General features: G+C 48.2%; 6 protein-coding genes across 6 annotated transcripts; 5 read left to right on the top strand and 1 right to left on the bottom strand.

Moving 5' to 3' along the window:
• Positions 1-501: 501 nt before the first annotated feature.
• N7500_005877 (uncharacterized protein) lies at positions 502-764 on the top strand (the record flags this gene model as incomplete). The annotated part of the gene is made up of 2 exons (XM_056677021.1): positions 502-613; positions 667-764. 2 exons carry the CDS (start codon positions 502-504, stop codon positions 762-764), a joined length of 210 nt encoding a protein of 69 aa, XP_056532021.1.
• A 1,458-nt stretch (positions 765-2,222) lies between these two features.
• N7500_005876 (uncharacterized protein) lies at positions 2,223-2,939 on the top strand (the record flags this gene model as incomplete). The annotated part of the gene is made up of 1 exon (XM_056677020.1): positions 2,223-2,939. The coding sequence occupies one exon, from the start codon at positions 2,223-2,225 to the stop codon at positions 2,937-2,939; it is 717 nt and encodes a 238-aa protein (XP_056532020.1).
• An 898-nt stretch (positions 2,940-3,837) lies between these two features.
• N7500_005875 (uncharacterized protein) lies at positions 3,838-4,428 on the top strand (the record flags this gene model as incomplete). Its single annotated transcript, XM_056677019.1, is given in 3 exon segments — positions 3,838-3,926; positions 3,968-4,104; positions 4,118-4,428. Coding segments are annotated over 3 exon segments (537 nt in total), but the record flags the coding sequence as incomplete, so codon positions are not given.
• An 899-nt stretch (positions 4,429-5,327) lies between these two features.
• Positions 5,328-6,221, top strand: N7500_005874 (SAP domain-containing protein; the record flags this gene model as incomplete). The annotated part of the gene is made up of 1 exon (XM_056677018.1): positions 5,328-6,221. One exon carries the CDS (start codon positions 5,328-5,330, stop codon positions 6,219-6,221), a length of 894 nt encoding a protein of 297 aa, XP_056532018.1.
• A 2,465-nt stretch (positions 6,222-8,686) lies between these two features.
• Positions 8,687-13,243, top strand: N7500_005873 (uncharacterized protein; the record flags this gene model as incomplete). The annotated part of the gene is made up of 1 exon (XM_056677017.1): positions 8,687-13,243. The coding sequence occupies one exon, from the start codon at positions 8,687-8,689 to the stop codon at positions 13,241-13,243; it is 4,557 nt and encodes a 1,518-aa protein (XP_056532017.1).
• Positions 13,244-14,735: 1,492 nt separating this feature from the next.
• On the bottom strand, positions 14,736-16,179 carry N7500_005872 (cytochrome P450; the record flags this gene model as incomplete). The annotated part of the gene is made up of 4 exons (XM_056677016.1): positions 14,736-14,886; positions 14,947-15,113; positions 15,167-15,481; positions 15,529-16,179. The coding sequence occupies 4 exons, from the start codon at positions 16,177-16,179 to the stop codon at positions 14,736-14,738; spliced, it is 1,284 nt and encodes a 427-aa protein (XP_056532016.1).
• Between the last annotated feature and the right edge of the window lie 744 nt (positions 16,180-16,923).

The following is a 16,923-nucleotide window of genomic DNA, read 5'->3' as shown; positions in this document are numbered from 1 at the left end:
CAAACTGTCTGTTTTTGTATGTAGTCTGCCAAGGTCATGGCTCCAGGTCTTGGAAACAAGGAGTCCGGACTCGACGCTTCTATCACCCCAACCGTCTAGGCGTCATGCCCATGACAGGCTTATTTGCCACACATGTCTAGATGTCGGATTGCTCGGGTTTGACCTTTCTACCTGAGTATTCATTCAGTCTGACCTTGTTGCGAAAACTGCGCGAACTTTCAGATGCCTCTTCATGACCTCTCTCTATGCGACGTTATTTTGACAACTCCAACGCAGCCTTGGTTCCGACAGCTGAACCCCTGTCTTCATATATCGGAAACGAAGAGTCTCCAGAGAACTACCCAGGCAAATGCAATTATAATCGCCCATTCCACCTTAAATAACCCCCGCACCGAGTCTGGCTTTGTGATGATCTCCAAATCGGCTATATGGCACTATGCAAGGTACAAAAACATCCAATGATTCTTCACTATCTTGGAAACAAAGTGAATTCTAAATAAAATGCTCAACATGAGCAAACCAATGGACATCTCTCATTCCATTATATATCCCAAATGGTTCGGCGGTTCTGCATCATGCATGGCAGTCCTTGTTTCTCACCCTTTGGGCCTGAGTGAGTTCAGTTATTACATTCTGAAGGACACAGTTTTGATTGATCAATCACAGTCAAGGTCAGAATACAAATAAAGCATAGTGGCACGAAAGCCGGGACACTCAATACCTGCGTTCGAATTGTTCGGGGAGAGGGCGTATTTGCACTCTAAAACGGGCTATGTCTGATGAAAAGCAACGGTGATTTTGATGAGATACTGATACTTTGAAGCTTTCTGCAGGGCTTATGAGGCAGTGTTAGTCTACCTAACTATTCCATCTCTTCTACCAATCCCAGTAGACACTAACCGATTCGGTAGTAACATATGGCTCAGTCCGTATCGGCCTCTACGAGACATTAAGAGAACAAACCAAAGCGAACAACACTCCCACCTCCCCGCCAGTTATTGGCTTATTGGCAGGAATTTCTGGATTCATTGGTGCGATAGTTGGCAATTCCTCAGATCTAGCCAACATCCCCATGCAAAACGACGGTTCACTGCCTCCTCACCTTCGTCGCAATTACCGGCACATCTTCGATGCATGGAGACAGATCAAGCGCCAGGAGGGATGGAAGGCCTTTGGACAGGGATTGTGGCCGAATGCTTGCCGCTGTGGTATGATGACTAGCTGTCAGCTTGCATCGTATGATAGTTTTAGAAATCTGATAGTAGTAACCACTGGGATTCATGACGATCATCCTGGTTTGCATTTATCGGCGTCTTTCTTGGCGGCACTGGTTGCTACAACAGTGTGCAGTCCAATTGATGTAATCAAGACTTAGTTGATGGGCCTCATCAAGCAAGCATGGGGTATTGTATGTTATCAAGGATCTCACTACTACCACACTGGGAATGGGATGGGTCTCTCGAGGGTGGACACCTGGTTTGTTCGGCTGGGGCCACAGACTATGGCAACTCTCATTCTTTTGGAGCAGCACAAGCGGTTATATATAGATTCCAAAGAGAATATAGATCCTTAGAAAATTTGACCCTAAGTCAGCCATTTAAAATGCGGTTGGACGCCATGAATGACGCCATGATAATTTGTTTTCACGGACCTGTACCTGCATGTACCTACATGTACCTACATAAGCTCGAACAGACTGAGCTCGCTAGACTTTATAGCTGCGTATTGTCGGAGAAGCTCGTCACTCTTGCCCTGGTAAATGTTTTGTTTTAGCCTCATACATCGGAGCCTTGGGGGCAACGTGTGGCAAGTGCCTCAGGTCGTCGACTCAAAATATGGACTGTTTGCTTCTCACGAGAATACTGATCATCCTCAGATAACTCAGTCGATCGTGCTTATTTTCTTTTTTTCACAGATCAGTTTGCGTTGTTTTCCACAACATCCAAGCTACGATTGGCCGAGCCGTCAACTGAGGCCCTTACTATCCCTCATATCTTCGATGAGACCTATTAAGTTGCTGCTATCTGTGCCATCTTCAATATCACCTGAAGACTGCCGCCAGTCGCTGATCTATCTCGGGATTGATCACGGGTCTGATCCCACTGATGAGGTATGATGTACACTATAAAACGTTGAGTGACGATACTAAATATGAAAGTTTCTCGCATTTGGCCTAGATGCATGCGGAAAGAACTGAATCTCGCCTTGTCAGTCCAGCATCAATGGAGACTCCACTAGGGTACCAGTCTGAGCGACTGATTCCAGGTTTCGCAACACCTCTACTGTTCACCTTACCGGCCGAGATACGTCTGGATATCTTTGGCTATTGCATCCCCCGAAAATGTGCCATCAAAGTGACAAACGCCATGTACCGGCCCTACGGCGTCGAGCCTTTGGTTTCTACTCGCGATCCATCCCCCACAAGCGACAGGTTCGCCAACACTCAACCTCTCTGGACCAACATTCTACATGTTTCCAAACGAATGAGCGATGAATGCCTGGACATCCTATACGGCCAAAACTTGTTCGAAGTCTACCTGAATAAAGGAGGTGAAGCTACGATTAAGAAAACATTCAGCAAAGAGAATCTCCAGCGAATCCGGTTCATTCTCGCCATCTCTCCCGGCCCATGTTTTACCGGGGAACTGAACCCACCCGACATTTCTTTCTGGGCCATGATGATCCCAAACCTGAAGCTTTTTGAATGGGTGGCACAGCCAGACAACGGTGCTGAGCAGAACATGGGCGATTTTATGATCAAGCAAGGGTTGGAGGGCTGGATGGAGTGGACGGACGCCTACTCGGACTGTTTCGCTGAATTTCTGGTGACTGGGGTGGAATTTAAGATGAGATTTGACAAAGGGGATGGTGAACATAGGAAGATTGGCCGGCTCTTTTTCCGGCGAGGACCATTCTTCTTGAAGAATGGACAGAAATGAGATATCACGAGAGCCACGAGAAGGACCAAAGAGGCATTTTCCATGATAATCCATGTTTGAAATTGCCTCATACTTCAAATAAAAAGGCTCAAAAAAACCCACAAAACTGCACCCAGTTGTTCACATTCAAGAGTATCTTGTAATGCTTCATTCACAAGAATATCTGGCCGCGTATGCGACCTTGTCAAGTCTTCGTCGTAGTCCCGTTGAGATGTCTTCTCGGGTAAAAACAGTTCAAAACGCGCAAAACGTTCTTTCCATATCCAGAGGTATAACATTTGATCACGAAGTAGCCACTATGAAATGCAGTCTGAGAAGCTCACCATTTTCGTGGCCAATCAAAGTTCTGCTATCATTTACCCTGTAAGCTTTCCAACAATTATCCACGTCCCCATGTATATATATACAAGCGTAGACGGCCGCTTCTGCGGCCTTATGATGTCTTTCTTACAGGGCTTTTTAGTGGGCTTTTCAGCAGTCTTCCAATAGCCTTCACAGTGGGCTTCCCATTTTTTCTTAGATATCTATAAAATAGGTCTCCCCTTTCCAGGCTATTCAAGGCGGCAGAAAAAGGCGGAAAGAGCATACTCTGTGCAAGCGACTTTTCTATGTATAACTTCTGACTGACTGAATATATGTTTACGGCAGGAACACTCACCTCATGGGCCCTTCAAGGCTTGGCTGCACTTACCATCATACTATCGCAACAAAAAAAAACTAGAATTGGAGGAGAACTGCGTCCTTGCGTGTTAGAACCTGTCGATTTCTATCAAACCCCCGAGCTCTATCCATTGCCTCAAAAATTTGTAGACGACAGAATTTATATCCCCCAGTCCTGTCTCCAGCCTCTATTTCATTGATCATCGACAGACCTGAATGTTTTCTCACCACATAGCAGTGCTCATGGACCTGCGGAAGTCCAACGGAGCTGTGTGACATAAACTTCCTTGAGATGTGGGCATGGCCTAGCATGTTTCGAGCTCGAAAGTCTTATTTGCAGGAACCTGATCATACATCATTCGTTCTAGCCTTGGACGCGGCTTCAGTGTTATTGACCACGGGCTCAGATTCCGTCTATTTGGGATCGGCGAGCTTCTACCGATACATCAAATGGTCCTCCCATGGGATGAAAACGACATGATTTTGTGGAATCACCGAAGCGATAGTCTAGGATCTAGTCAGGAAGCCCCTTGGATTCCGAATCTTTTCTCCTCGAGGAGTGAATTTCCGAGACAAAAGATGCTGGCAGCTCGTGAGTCGAATTCTCGAGATCGAGTTGATCAAAAATAACTTGTATATCTTCGTGCGTGCAATGTATAAGCCACAGCTTACTATGTACGCACAGCCGGTGTTGGTCGAAGCTATTTCTGCCCTGCGATGCTGGATTGGCTCGACTTTGTTTACAGTTTACTTTCAAGCCTCCGTCGCAACCCTCCGTACATACACATATAATCTGCCGACGATCACAGGTTACTTTCCAAACCAGTGACGTGTTTCTCCCGATCGAGCTTATATTAAACATCATAGAATACTTGGGACACCTCAAGGACATCTGAAACTTGCTTTCGGTATGGCCTCACTGGCAACATATCCACCTCAACACTGACAGGCTGTTACAGCCATCATTGGGGTGATGCAGCAAAAGTGACAAAATATTCACACGGACACACCCTGGGCTGGGTCATGTTTACTCTCTCTGCTTCGTACTCCATACTCTTGACACTAAGCCGTGGCATAACATCAGCCTATAGTTCGTCCGATGCCTGAGGAACCACGGTGGCGTGGTGTATGCTTCTATTGTGGCGCAGTACATGCAGGCTCCCATATTTCACCAAACAAGTCTAGTCAATGCATACTTGTACAGCTGTCAACCTCTGATTCGGAGATTGAAGCGCCCGCGTCATTGACGAGCTCTTTGTTCTCGCCTGAATTTAAGATAGAGAAACCAGGTTGGAGAAAGAAGAATCCCAATCAGAACGATCGGCAGATCACGGCTACTTCAAAAAAGCAAAGATGAAAGAATGCCCTCGTTAGATAATTCGGGTTAGACTCATACCAACAAGACATGGGATGTAGGGAGTTGAGGGAATTTGATATCTCCCAGTAAATGGTCGAGAAGCTTCAAGAAGAGGTGGACCAGGTGGCTTTGTTGTCTGGCCAATGGGATCATTCTAAATTGCTTATGTAATTGTTGTAATTGCACCTGGGGACCTCCACTGGGTAAGACCGCGTCGAGCTCTCCTTCAGCCAACTTCCATTCCTTTGTCCATCACGCAGCATATTATTTGGTCTGCAGTGAGTATTAAACATCTGATTATCATCACAATTCTTTCTACTTTTACTGTCTCTCCCTTCACAAATTGCACACTACCCACCTCCGATCGCAAAATGGCCACCGACTACAGCAAGAAGACCAACGCCGAGTTGGTTGAGATCCTTAAAACCCGCTCTCTTCCTCACACTGGAAAAAAGGCCGACATGGTCTCGCGCCTCCAGGAACACGACGAGAGCAATCCATCCGACGCTCCTGCCGCAGCTCCTGCCGCAGCCAAGACCGACGCCGCCGAGGATGTCATTGACTGGGACGACGAACCCGCAGAGACAATTATCGAGCCATCTACAGAAGCCGGCGCAGCTGCGATTGCCGCTGGTGGCCAGGGCGCAGTTACAAACCCTGTCGCTGTCCCGAACCAGCAGCTCGATGAAAACCCCGCCACAACTGATGACTTGAAGGTCGAGGCGACCGGCGCCGTCGCTGAACCAAGCACCCAGCCCGAAGCCGTGACTGAGCCGAAGCCCGCCGTCGACTACACACGAGGACTGCCTCAGACCGATCTGGAGGCGGAGCTTGAGAAGCGCAAGGCTCGCGCACAGAAGTTTGGTATCGTTGAGGATGAGGACACAGCATTGAAGGAGGCTACGAAGCAGCTGGAGCGCGCTAAGCGATTCGGTACTGGCGCCGAGGCTGGCTCTACACCCGCTGCTGGTGTAAGTCGCCTTGACCAGGCACTTCCTGATGAGCGCCCCCGCAAGAGACGTAATGATGCCCGCACCGACTCTCGCAATGACCAGGGTGGTCGTGGAGGCAAGAGACGTGACACTGGACGCAACCGCAACAATCGTCAACGGGGTGATGGAAACCGCAACCGTGGCGATGGGAATAAGACCAATGCTGGGGTGAAGAAGCCTAATGCCGGTGGGAACACTGCGCAGAAGTCTTGGAGTGAGAAGGATAATGCGGCCATGGAGGCTCGCAAGAAGCGGTTTGCAGCCGCTGCTTAAATGTTTCCAATAGTTTGCTTTGTCTGGTATTTGACTTGGTCTTCGGTTCCATCTCTTGTTCTTTCATCATGGGCGTTTGTGTGTTGATATGCTGCGGGACAATTTTAGGGTCATTCCATTCGATCTGTTTTAATATATGTCTCAATGAAAATGTATAAGTGTATAAATTTTGGTATTTGTAGAGGAAGTAATGCTGTCTATATGTCCATATGTCAAAACCCTAAAGCCCTAAGGTTCCAAGGAAGTCACACCTGGGCTTGCTAGATGTGTAAGAAAAAGCGAGATTGCTCAATTTATCGATTTTCCTGTCTCCCATATTCAATCACCAATCTCAGAGTTGAAGTCCTCGGCCCCAACCAATTCCCTGGCTCCGGGTTGACTGCGTGCAAAGTCAGCTGAAGGGTGCATTAGTCGCTTGTTCCTGCAGCATGGGCGTCAACCAGTACGCCCACTCAACTCACTATGCGAGGATAGGCCTCGTGATTGTGGGGCCTCAAACTCACCTTTACTTATTCTTGAGAGTCTGAGAGGACTCCGCATGAAGTACAGAGTACATGCAGTGCTACAATTGCAACCTATAACACACAGTACACTGGTCAATACTGTTGTTATTCCTATTGCCCGGATTACCGCCCTCTCCCCACTTAGATCAGTGACCCTCCCCACGAATCACAGCCCAGAACTTGCTTTTTTGTAGAATTTGGCTGCGAGCTAACATTCGATTATCGTATAGGGCTTGTTCATTGCTCGATCATACAGTGGACCATCACAGCCCAGTGACTAGCGGGCTCCACTGTCTCGAGGCTCCCTTGAACAATGAAACCCCCCCCAAGCCCCCAAATGCTCTCAACGGATAGTCACTGGCTCGTGGGACGGTACAGGTCCAGGCGTTAGACTCAACATTAAAGCCCCTGCGCTTTTAAACTGACCTATCGATGATTGGAAGGATTTTCCCCGAAGGGTTCGGGACGGGCCTCTGTACCAAACGGGCCTCTGTACCAAACCATGGACTATGACCGTTGGAAATCTTCCAAGTATGAGACTTGATACGTCTCATGTACGGAAACATATGAGAAATGAATTTACGATCATTTCGGGACACATGAAGCATGTTACAATGCATATGCATGGTCCTTCAAGACCCCGTTGGGAAATTCTCCGAATCCCCGGGAAAGGCTGCAGTTGCAAAATGCTAAAAAAGGAAAAAAAAAAAAAAACCGCGTCGATCATTTCACACTTTGCGTTCGAGGTGTTCGGCGTCTCCGAATGCGTTGTTAAGAGGCGAGAGACGCGATAACCAGACTGGTTGTCAATACGAGTTATCGATGTACAGTTCTAATCAGGGGCTCAGCATGAGTATACAGCTGACCTGATATGCGAATCAAGTTAGTCCTTGTAGGTCTCTTTTTTATCAACTGCACGGTTAGCCAGGGCTCCTACGCCACGGGTTGTACCATAGCCTGTCACGTTGTGTCCGGCCCTAATACCTTTACCGCCGTGAGCCGATACCGTCCAAGCACAGCCAACGACAAGTCACTGCTGGGAGAATCCTTGAGTGGACCGGTATTTCCCTTCCTATGTGGGCTTCGGTGCGCGCAGTCCTCTTGATCTGGCCACTGGGAAATCTCCTTAGTTATTTTTGTAGAATTCTATTTTGACTTTACGATGGGGATCGCCTCAGAAGCACCGCGCAACTTTCGCGACGGACTGATCCTTTTGACAGGCTCTAGGTCTGCGCAGTCTTGATTCCTTCCCGCCTTGTCACAGTAGTCACATCACTTTCTTGCCAATAAGATCGCTGGCTACGGACTTTCTACATGGTCATTGCGGCTTCGAGATATTTCCCCCCACATCCGAGGGGCAACCTCAACACATAAATCCCTGGCACCTCGGAAATTCCCCTGGGTGTTTTCGTTTTGACAACGTTACAATTTATTTTTGTCTACTTCAGCCGGATTTTACCTCTGACGTGGCCAAGGCTGGAAAACGACCCTGGCATTCAACGCCACATTGCTCCGGACTGTGGCGAAGCAGCTGCAGCTTGAAGGCGATCCACAGTCGACTTTACTCTCGTTTATCTACTGACGTTTGTGAGTGTACTTTTTTCTTTTCTTTTATAGTTAACATCCTTGCAATGTCTATTGACACTTTCTAGTTGTGCAACTTTGAGATACCCTAGTTTGTTTGGCTGTTTTGTTTTTTTTTTTTTTGCGAATTTTATCTACTTTTACTTAATTCTATACACTGTCAAGCGCTAGGCGCCAACAATATTGATATTTTCCTTTGGCATGACTCAGAGACTGTGAGCTTACATCCTGAATATGAAGTTGGACCGATGAGCTGATTAACTCAGACAGCTTGATACCCCCATAACGACGTGATGGTTACCATAACGAAGTACATGTGCCCACCGTTTAATCATTTGTCCCTGGATTGGAGCCGGGGTGCTCACTCATCCGTACGCCATGTCGTACAGTTCTAGTCATCACATGCCACACGATGCTTCTTCAAATTTATCACATACCAATGCTGGTGCTTATAGCCGACCTCCGAGATCCCAAATTGCGAGACCAGTCAACCACACCTCTAGAAACAGAACCCCGTCAGTATCAGATGCCGAAGATACCGCCCCGTTGCCAGTGCCTTCGGTTACCAAGAGATCTACCAGTCGTGGAAACCGCCTGTCCATGCTCCCGCGCCCCAGTATTGGTAGCACAACATCTCCAATCACGCCAGTGTCGGCTTCCTCTCCTCGGAATTGTACTCAGACGACTCCCTCCTTGCTTTCAAATCCGGAGATCAATAAACCCTCACTTTTCGTTGCTGGACAACAGTTGCCCCCACCAAAACGAACACGGAATGTTCTTCGAAGGAGGGCACCGACAATAGGGAAACATGTGGAGCAATTGCACTCTGACAAGCTTAGCCTTGTTATTCCGCAAGAGTCTCAAAATTTTATCGTTATGAACAATGTGTCGGGACAGGGAAATTCGACATCCTCACTTTCAGCACAATCGGCTTCCTCTTACAAATCAACCCACGAGAATGACATTAATGCGGCGGTTAACTTGGTGAGGCCTAGATTCAATGGACCGGAAGAGCTGGCAAGTCTTCGAACGTCAGTTGATACACAAACTTACCCAGCACTTCCCACTCCTTTCTTGATGTCAAGCAGTCCCTCGACAAGATACTCGGAGTCTCCGAGTATTTGGAGTCGCGGATCTACCCCAACATCATTATCATCGTATTCTCCCGGTATCACAAAGATTGGACGTTTGAGACAACCCAGCCCCTCACAAACAAGATTGCCTGTTTTTTCTCCTCCGCCGCCACATGCAGGCTCTCAGCAAGAGAAGCCGGAGCTGAAAACTCAAAAGCGATTACTTCTTACGAAACCTGCCAGCGCAAGCCCAATAGAACACAGCAAAGGCCAGCGAGTATCACCGTCTAAAGGCCCCTCCACAATACCCCGAGGGCCACCTCACAGCCCGCCACCAAGGAAGTCATCAGTCAATTTCAGCCCTCCAAAAGCCAGCGAAATCGACGTTGAGCAGGCTCGCAGGGAAGTCGAGGAAGCCGAGAGGCGTCTATTTGAGCCTCTGAAGGCGATGGAATGTTCCCCCACACGGAATGCGACGATACCACACACTCCACCACGACCCAGCCGAGATGGAACGCATCGCTTACAACTTGAAACATCTCCGATTGTTCAAAGCAATCTGCGGTATATTAGGACAACGGGCCATACAAGACGCGAGTCGATAGAAAAGGTCCTAGCAACACAGCAGCTACATCCAAGTCCTAGCCAGTCTGCCGCTGCATCAATCGACTCCCTGCAATCAAGAAGCATCTCTCAAGTCCCTTCTCGGGATGGTGTCTCTCCGGTCCTGTCCAAAAAGCCACCTCGGACATTGACCAAGGTGACTTCTCACGAGAAGCCGGATTCAAAACCAACACAAAAACGGTTCGGTCTGTTTACGAAGAAGTCCAAGCCGGATATATCAGAGAATCTGACGGAGCAAACTCGAGCCATTCGAAAAGGTCCAGCCGCGGGAACGGGTCATGAGGGCTACGGAAAATACGGACAGCGTGGTCGCAAAGCAAGCGGTAGTAGTAGTAGCGGGACAAGAACCAGATCAACAAGCACGACACGAAGTGCCGCTAGTAAAGGGAGTCAATCGAGTCGCCCGGAGTTGGACATTGACGATTTTTTATTGAGCCGCCTGGAGCCTGTCATTATCAATGGCGGTGGACTAGATGGTGCATCGCTGTCACGAACACAAAGCGAGCAGAGTTTCAGTAGTGTGAGCATTGCGTCGACCTCGAACCTGCCGCGGCAAATTCTGTCATCATACTCGACTGGCCAGTCTACTGAATCCCTTGCGACTTCAACGGGGACATTCGGTGAGACTATTACACTGAGTTATTCTAATGGCAACGGACCGATGAGAAGCACAAGCCCCGAATTGCTATTTAACGCGAGTGAGCGTCCAAATGCATTGAAGTCACGTATGCCCGTCCCCAAAGGGAAGAGACATGCCATGTTTGCAAACCCCCAGGCTGCTGTCACAAACGCATCTTTTCCTAGCCACGAGCCAAGCACTGCCACCTCACAGCAACAGAAAAGCGTCCAAAAATCTCCCGAAAAAATGCTCAAGCCTGAACAGGCTCAGAAGCAGGCTAAGAAAGAAAAGACATCAATGTGGAACTTCTTCCAGAAGAATCGTGGCAACGAACAGAAGATTTCAATTCCTCCGACGAGCTCATCCCAGACTGCGAAGCTTCATGCGGCGATTTCCCCGATTGTGAACAGTCGGCCCATTGCCCATTACGCCTTGGTGGATGCCGATTCGGACGAGCTCGATGATATCATCAATAACATCGAAGATTCACCACCAACAGAGGAGGATACGATTTTCCATCCGGTGGAAATTCCAAGAGGATTGAGCATCAGAAAAAGAAAGCCGTCGATCCTGCTGCCATCTCCGCCAAAGATGCATGGCGAGTTTGAAAATGATGATCGTCCGTCGCCGAGGACCGCCATGTTCAACCGCAACCTGATGGCACCGGAAACTGAGATATCACCCGAGCGACGTCCAAGACGTTTGGCATCTATCGGTCGGATTCCACCAGTAGTTTCACGGCGCGATAGACACCACCAGCCCGCCATGCAGTCTTTCTCTCGTCCATTCAGTGTTGTTGAATCTCCCTCTCTCACAATTTCAACGACACAAAGCTCATACGAATCTCCACCTATCGCTGAAGTTCCCTTGAATCTGGGAATTGCTCCGAACGAGTCCTTTGACTGGGGCTATGGGTTCAACTCGACTTTTAGCGCTTCCGAGCAGACCAGTGCTTTGGAGTTTCTTGCTGGGCCTTTTACAACCTATGAGTTCCTTCAATTTGCGCCAAAGAAAGGCTCAACCTCATCAGATAGCTCTGGGGCTCTGGCTGCGGTTACAGCCGTAGCCCCCGTTCCAGGTTCTCCACCGACCGAGGATGAGGTGTGGAATGAGTATAATGACCTTATTGATCATGTTTTGTCGCCAGACAAACCCAAGCCTGAGCAGCCGACAAAGACTGAAGAGGAGGGCAGATTTGAACTTGCCACAATGGCGAGCAGGGCTCTGCAGGACGAGTTAAACAATGCTAATCCTCCCCAGCCAGGACCTGGCGGCAGTTCAGTCCGCTCGAGTGGAAGCTCTGTTCATCTTCGTCGTTCTCAGATAGTCTCTGCTTTGCAGTCGTCTACCGCTCCTTCATCTCAACCGTCTTACAGTGATCTTGTTGCTGGATATAGAGGGTCAGATAAGGAGAAATCCAAACAGAAGCAGACCGCCAATCCTACTGAGCAGCCTTCTTCAAAAGATCAGCGACGTGAACAGCAGTCTACGTTTCTCAACTCCCTTGCTGCTGTCCCTTCGCCTAGGCCAAAGTTTTACCGAGAACAAGAAACCTCATCTTCGGAACGTGAGTGGGACGCAGTGACACGGACTAACATGCGTTCTGCTTCGCTCATGACTAGTCGCTGGTTGTCTTTTGGCCGAGTCCTTTTCAGCCCAGCGCATAATCACGTCAAACCCGGAGGACAAGGACGGATTCTTGTGGTCGATGGACTGGGAAATGATGACTGGTCTTTCTACTGTTCTCTCACGTATCCTGATGCAGAGGTATATAGCCTGGGCGGACGTCCTGTATCCACGGCACCTCCCCACCCCGCTGCATGGCAGCCTCCTACCAACCATCACACGGTGTATCACGCAGGGCTGGGAAACCCTCTTCCCTTCCCAAAGGACTATTTCACAGTCGTCGTGCTCCGGTTTCCTACTGTCTGCTCCGAGACCGTCCAAGGCAACATAATTCAAGAATGCAAACGTGTTCTCCGCACTGGAGGGTATCTCGAAATGAGTCTCCTTGACCGCGACATGGTTAACATGGGACCTCACACGCGAAAAGCCATTCGTCAACTCAAAGAAATAACGTGTCTCTCAGACCCGACTCTCAGCCTAAAACCAACAAGCGACAGCGTTCAGCGTGAGCTCGGCGCCCAAGGCTTCGACAGTCTCCGCCGCTGCATGGTTCGGATTCCAGTCGCAGGCATGGTCGTCCGGTCATCCGACTCTAGCTCATCAGCACACTCTATCTCAACGGCTACCCCTTCCACTGCATTCTCATTGCCTACCATATCTGTGACAACTGCAAGTGGTAGCCAAAGCACGGAAACTGCTTCGAAATCACCATCAAATGATGCGAATATCTCTCTCGGTGATTTGCTCTCCGATCCTTCCCCATCGCCGGCAAATGATGAGTCTATCGCTAAGATTGTGGCCCGCGTCGGACGCTGGTGGTATTCGAAATGTTACGAGGATCCGGTTTTCTCGAATGGAAATACCCAGGATCCGAGCATTTGGAATAACCGCAAGGTACTTCGCGAATGCCAAAAGCGTGGCACCGGGTTCCGCATGTTCATTGCATACGCTCAGAAGCCCAGTGAGGTTCCACGACGCACGGCAAGTGTGTAATCGAACGACCCCATGGTTCATCTTATCTCTACGTTTGGAATTTTGTTTTTGTTTTTGTTCTTTGATGAGATCCATGATTGATATTATACGTTGCATGACCCAGAAAAAAATACCCATATATATGCCTTACGAAGTTTGATTCTTTTTGAGCGTTTGGGAGACATGGGCTTTGGGTTTCCTGTTCGGGGCTCGCATCTACTTTGCATCTACTTTCTTTGTTCAAAATGGCGTACATGATGCTATGACTGATATGTGCCTTAGAAGAACAGGTGTGGGATTTCCATTGTACAAGCAGGACTTAATATGGACAATCAATTACTTTAATATTCTCATCCGCGCATCCATGCTCAACCCTAAGAAATCTAATTACCCTGTAGGTGCAGTCTCGTGAGCATTGTCATCCCCAGATGACGCTCGCGGTAACTTCAGCTGATAGATCAAAGCATCCTGAAGGCGCATTATTTCTCTTTGCAGATACATTCTGTCATGTTGCTCTCCAGTCTGCTTGATTATAATGCTAGCATGATTGTGCATTAGACATAGACCTCACGCCATGACAATAACCAGACCACATACGCTTGAGTAACCCTTAAACAAAACATCTGCCTTTTCTTTCTCAATTGAACAATCTGTTTCAGCTTCTCCTCCGCCTCAACTTTCTGGGCTAGAAAGTAGCCCCGTCGACTCAGTAGTACCCACAGGGGAAGCCGGTCGTTTTGGGCTAGATCTGCTCTGACTTTCTGTGCCAAGCTACCTAGATGATGATATTGTTGACTCTGGCTAGCTTCGGATTGTAGCTCTTCGGGGATCAGGTGTGAAACGCTTTGGAGCCAATTTGCAACAGACTCGAACGCCGCAAATTCATCAAGAAACCGATGTGAAAAATCTCGCATGTCTTTTTCAGCATCCAGTATGCGATTTGTGTAAAGTACGACAGTGACTAATATCGCGTAAGCCAGTGTCAGGATCCCGATAATGTTGCCCGTTGTCGAAAGGGGGCTGTCGTCGCATGATAGTATTTGTATAGAGCTGGTATTTCCTGCCATAGTCAATGGATTGGCGCCCTTTTATGGCGACAAATAGATATTCAAGTCGAGTCCAGAAAAATAGCCCTGATGAAGTTTTAAGAGACGAGCCCATTTTTAGGGGGCTGAATACGAGAAATGCGGCTGACCTCGGCGTCGTGGAAGCGCCTACATAACATTTACGGTAGTCGATTACTGCCACTGCGCCACTTCAGACTTTCCTATCTAAAGACTCGACCCTTTGTATGGGCCCCTTTAAGCAGGCTTTGGGGGTCTTTTTGAGTTATCCTCCCAGTGATGTGATAATTCGATGAACATAGAAAAGTAGACTATGGAGGATTTACGCATCGGGGATTCATGATTAAGCATCAAAAACTCGACTCGAGAATTTGACCTAGCATTTCAAATTGTGTAGAGGAATGGGTGTCATCAAATGTATTGATATACTGTAGACCTCATAAATAAGCTTACGCCTTAGTTAAATGAACCTTCAATGGGCCCTTTTCCCACATCAGGTAGTTCCTCTGATTGATCCAATCCCGGGCTTCGTCGGCAATCTCGATATCAAAGTTGAATATAATCAAGGCAAGAATGAGACGCATCTCGCTATATGCAAGACTAAAGCAAGCCCGTCAGTATTCTCTGTTACTTCCATTGGTAATCTAGGTCAATACTCACTTTCTTCCAAGACAATTTCTGGGCCCAATATGGAATGGTTGTAATACCTCTCGGCGATCGTCAGCAAATGACGGATCCCCCAGAAATCTCTCTGGGTGGTATGAGTTAGGATCCTTGAAATACTCTTCGCGCCGATAAAGTGCCCATTGATGAACCGAAACGTAAGTCTTGACAAACACCGTTAGCAGGGATCGAGATTTCGTATTTACATGAGACATACGTTTGCCGGAACATATTCACCCAAGACTTTCGCACCCCCCTCAGGACACATACGGGGTAGGCCGTTCGCAATCGGTGGATACATGCGCATTGCCTCGTCGAGACATGCAAGCATGTAGGGCAACTTGTTAACAGAGATCAGGTTGATCTCTTCCGGGCTTTGAAAGACAGTACGCACTTCCTCCTTCAACTTCTTATAGGCAGCTGGGTTCGTTAGGATGAGGTATGTGGCTCCGCTTAATAATGAGGCTGTGGTTTCGGAACCACCGATGATGAGAATTTCAGCATTTGCAATGAGTTCATCGATACTCAGGTTCTGAAAAGGTCAATCCTGATTCTTGACGAGAACAGTTGAGGACTTACCAGCTCCTCCCTTTTTCTCAAAAGTCCCTCAATCAAATCGGGTCGACCCTCTTCCTTTTCCATCCGTCGTATCATCTTCTCTTCAGTGAGCTTTTTGTGTTTCTCGTGAGCCTCTTTCATTGACGCAGGCACCATTGATAATAGAGTTCGCTTCACGAGTGGATAGAACGAGAGTGCTTGCAATATGATGCCAAGTCGACCAGCGTCGAAAATTCCCTTGATCCATCCATCAAGGTTTGATCCTTGAAGACAACCAAACGGCTCACCAAATGCCAGGTCTCCAATAATGTCGAAAGTGGTATAGTTGTACCAATCGGAAAGAATGACCGTTTTACGAGACTTGCAAAAGTCATGTAATCGGTCAAGCAGCATATCAACATAGGCACGGATCATTGGCTCCTGCTCTCGCATTGCCTTTTCAGAGAAACCATGAGCCATTTGCCGGCGGAGACGCCCATGTTGTTCCCTGCTTTCGTTGACCACATGTGGCGGTTGGTCCTCGACTGGACGGTAGAACCATGTTGCCTTTGAGAACTCAGCTTGTCCTTTCTGGTGGCCCATAATATCTTGCCAGGCATCGGGGTGCGAGAAGGCCAGTTCATCCGGCGCAATACGGACAATGTCGCCATACTGCTTATGCATTTTCAGCATGTCGAAAGGAAGAGTTCCGCGAATAGACCGGTAGACATATGCCAGTCGTGATATTCTATGTTCCAGCGGCCCCGGAAACCGGCTCAAGGGGTGGAAGTACACATTGTAAATCACTTTAGAGGCAAGATATAATATCGCCTAGATTTGTTAGAAAAGAAATCATCAAAGGCATCACATAATGTACCGTAAAGATTCCCGTCACTAGCGCATGCTGTACGTTAAAGATAATCCCCATTTTGCTCCGTTGTTCCCTCGCAGAAAATCACTTCAGTAAGGCAGTCCAATGCGACGTGTGGTATCTGTCTTATATGTGCAGGTCCTCATCCGAACCTAGGTTTCTCATGTTGATCGACATGACGGTTGATATCCCTGTAGAAGTGTCAACTTCAAACATGCACGAAGTTTTGTTGATTGGTTCAACATCCTAGCGCCAATGGGGATCGTTTAGGGGTTGAACATCCGAACCCGAACCCGAACCCGATGTCGATCAACTTCAGATCCCTCCAGTCCATGCAACGTCCAATGGGCGCTACGAAAGGTACGAATACGAACCCCCTTCCCTGGACCAAAACACGCGGTGGGATCCCATTTATGTGCATGATCAGTCGGGATCCCTTTTGATAGGCGCACGGATATGAAGAATCCCGTGAAATTTATGCATCTCATGCATAGGACGGACTTGATTTCATTCAAAAGCCCATCGGCGCACGCCAAAGAGCCATGAGGGTAGGCTTATACTCTCAG

Source organism: Penicillium coprophilum (assembly GCF_028826855.1).
Source record: "Penicillium coprophilum strain IBT 35676 chromosome Unknown utg000004l_segment0_segment0, whole genome shotgun sequence".
Classification (NCBI taxonomy): Eukaryota; Fungi; Ascomycota; class Eurotiomycetes; order Eurotiales; family Aspergillaceae; genus Penicillium; species Penicillium coprophilum.
This window is presented reverse-complemented; position numbering and strand designations above follow the sequence as displayed.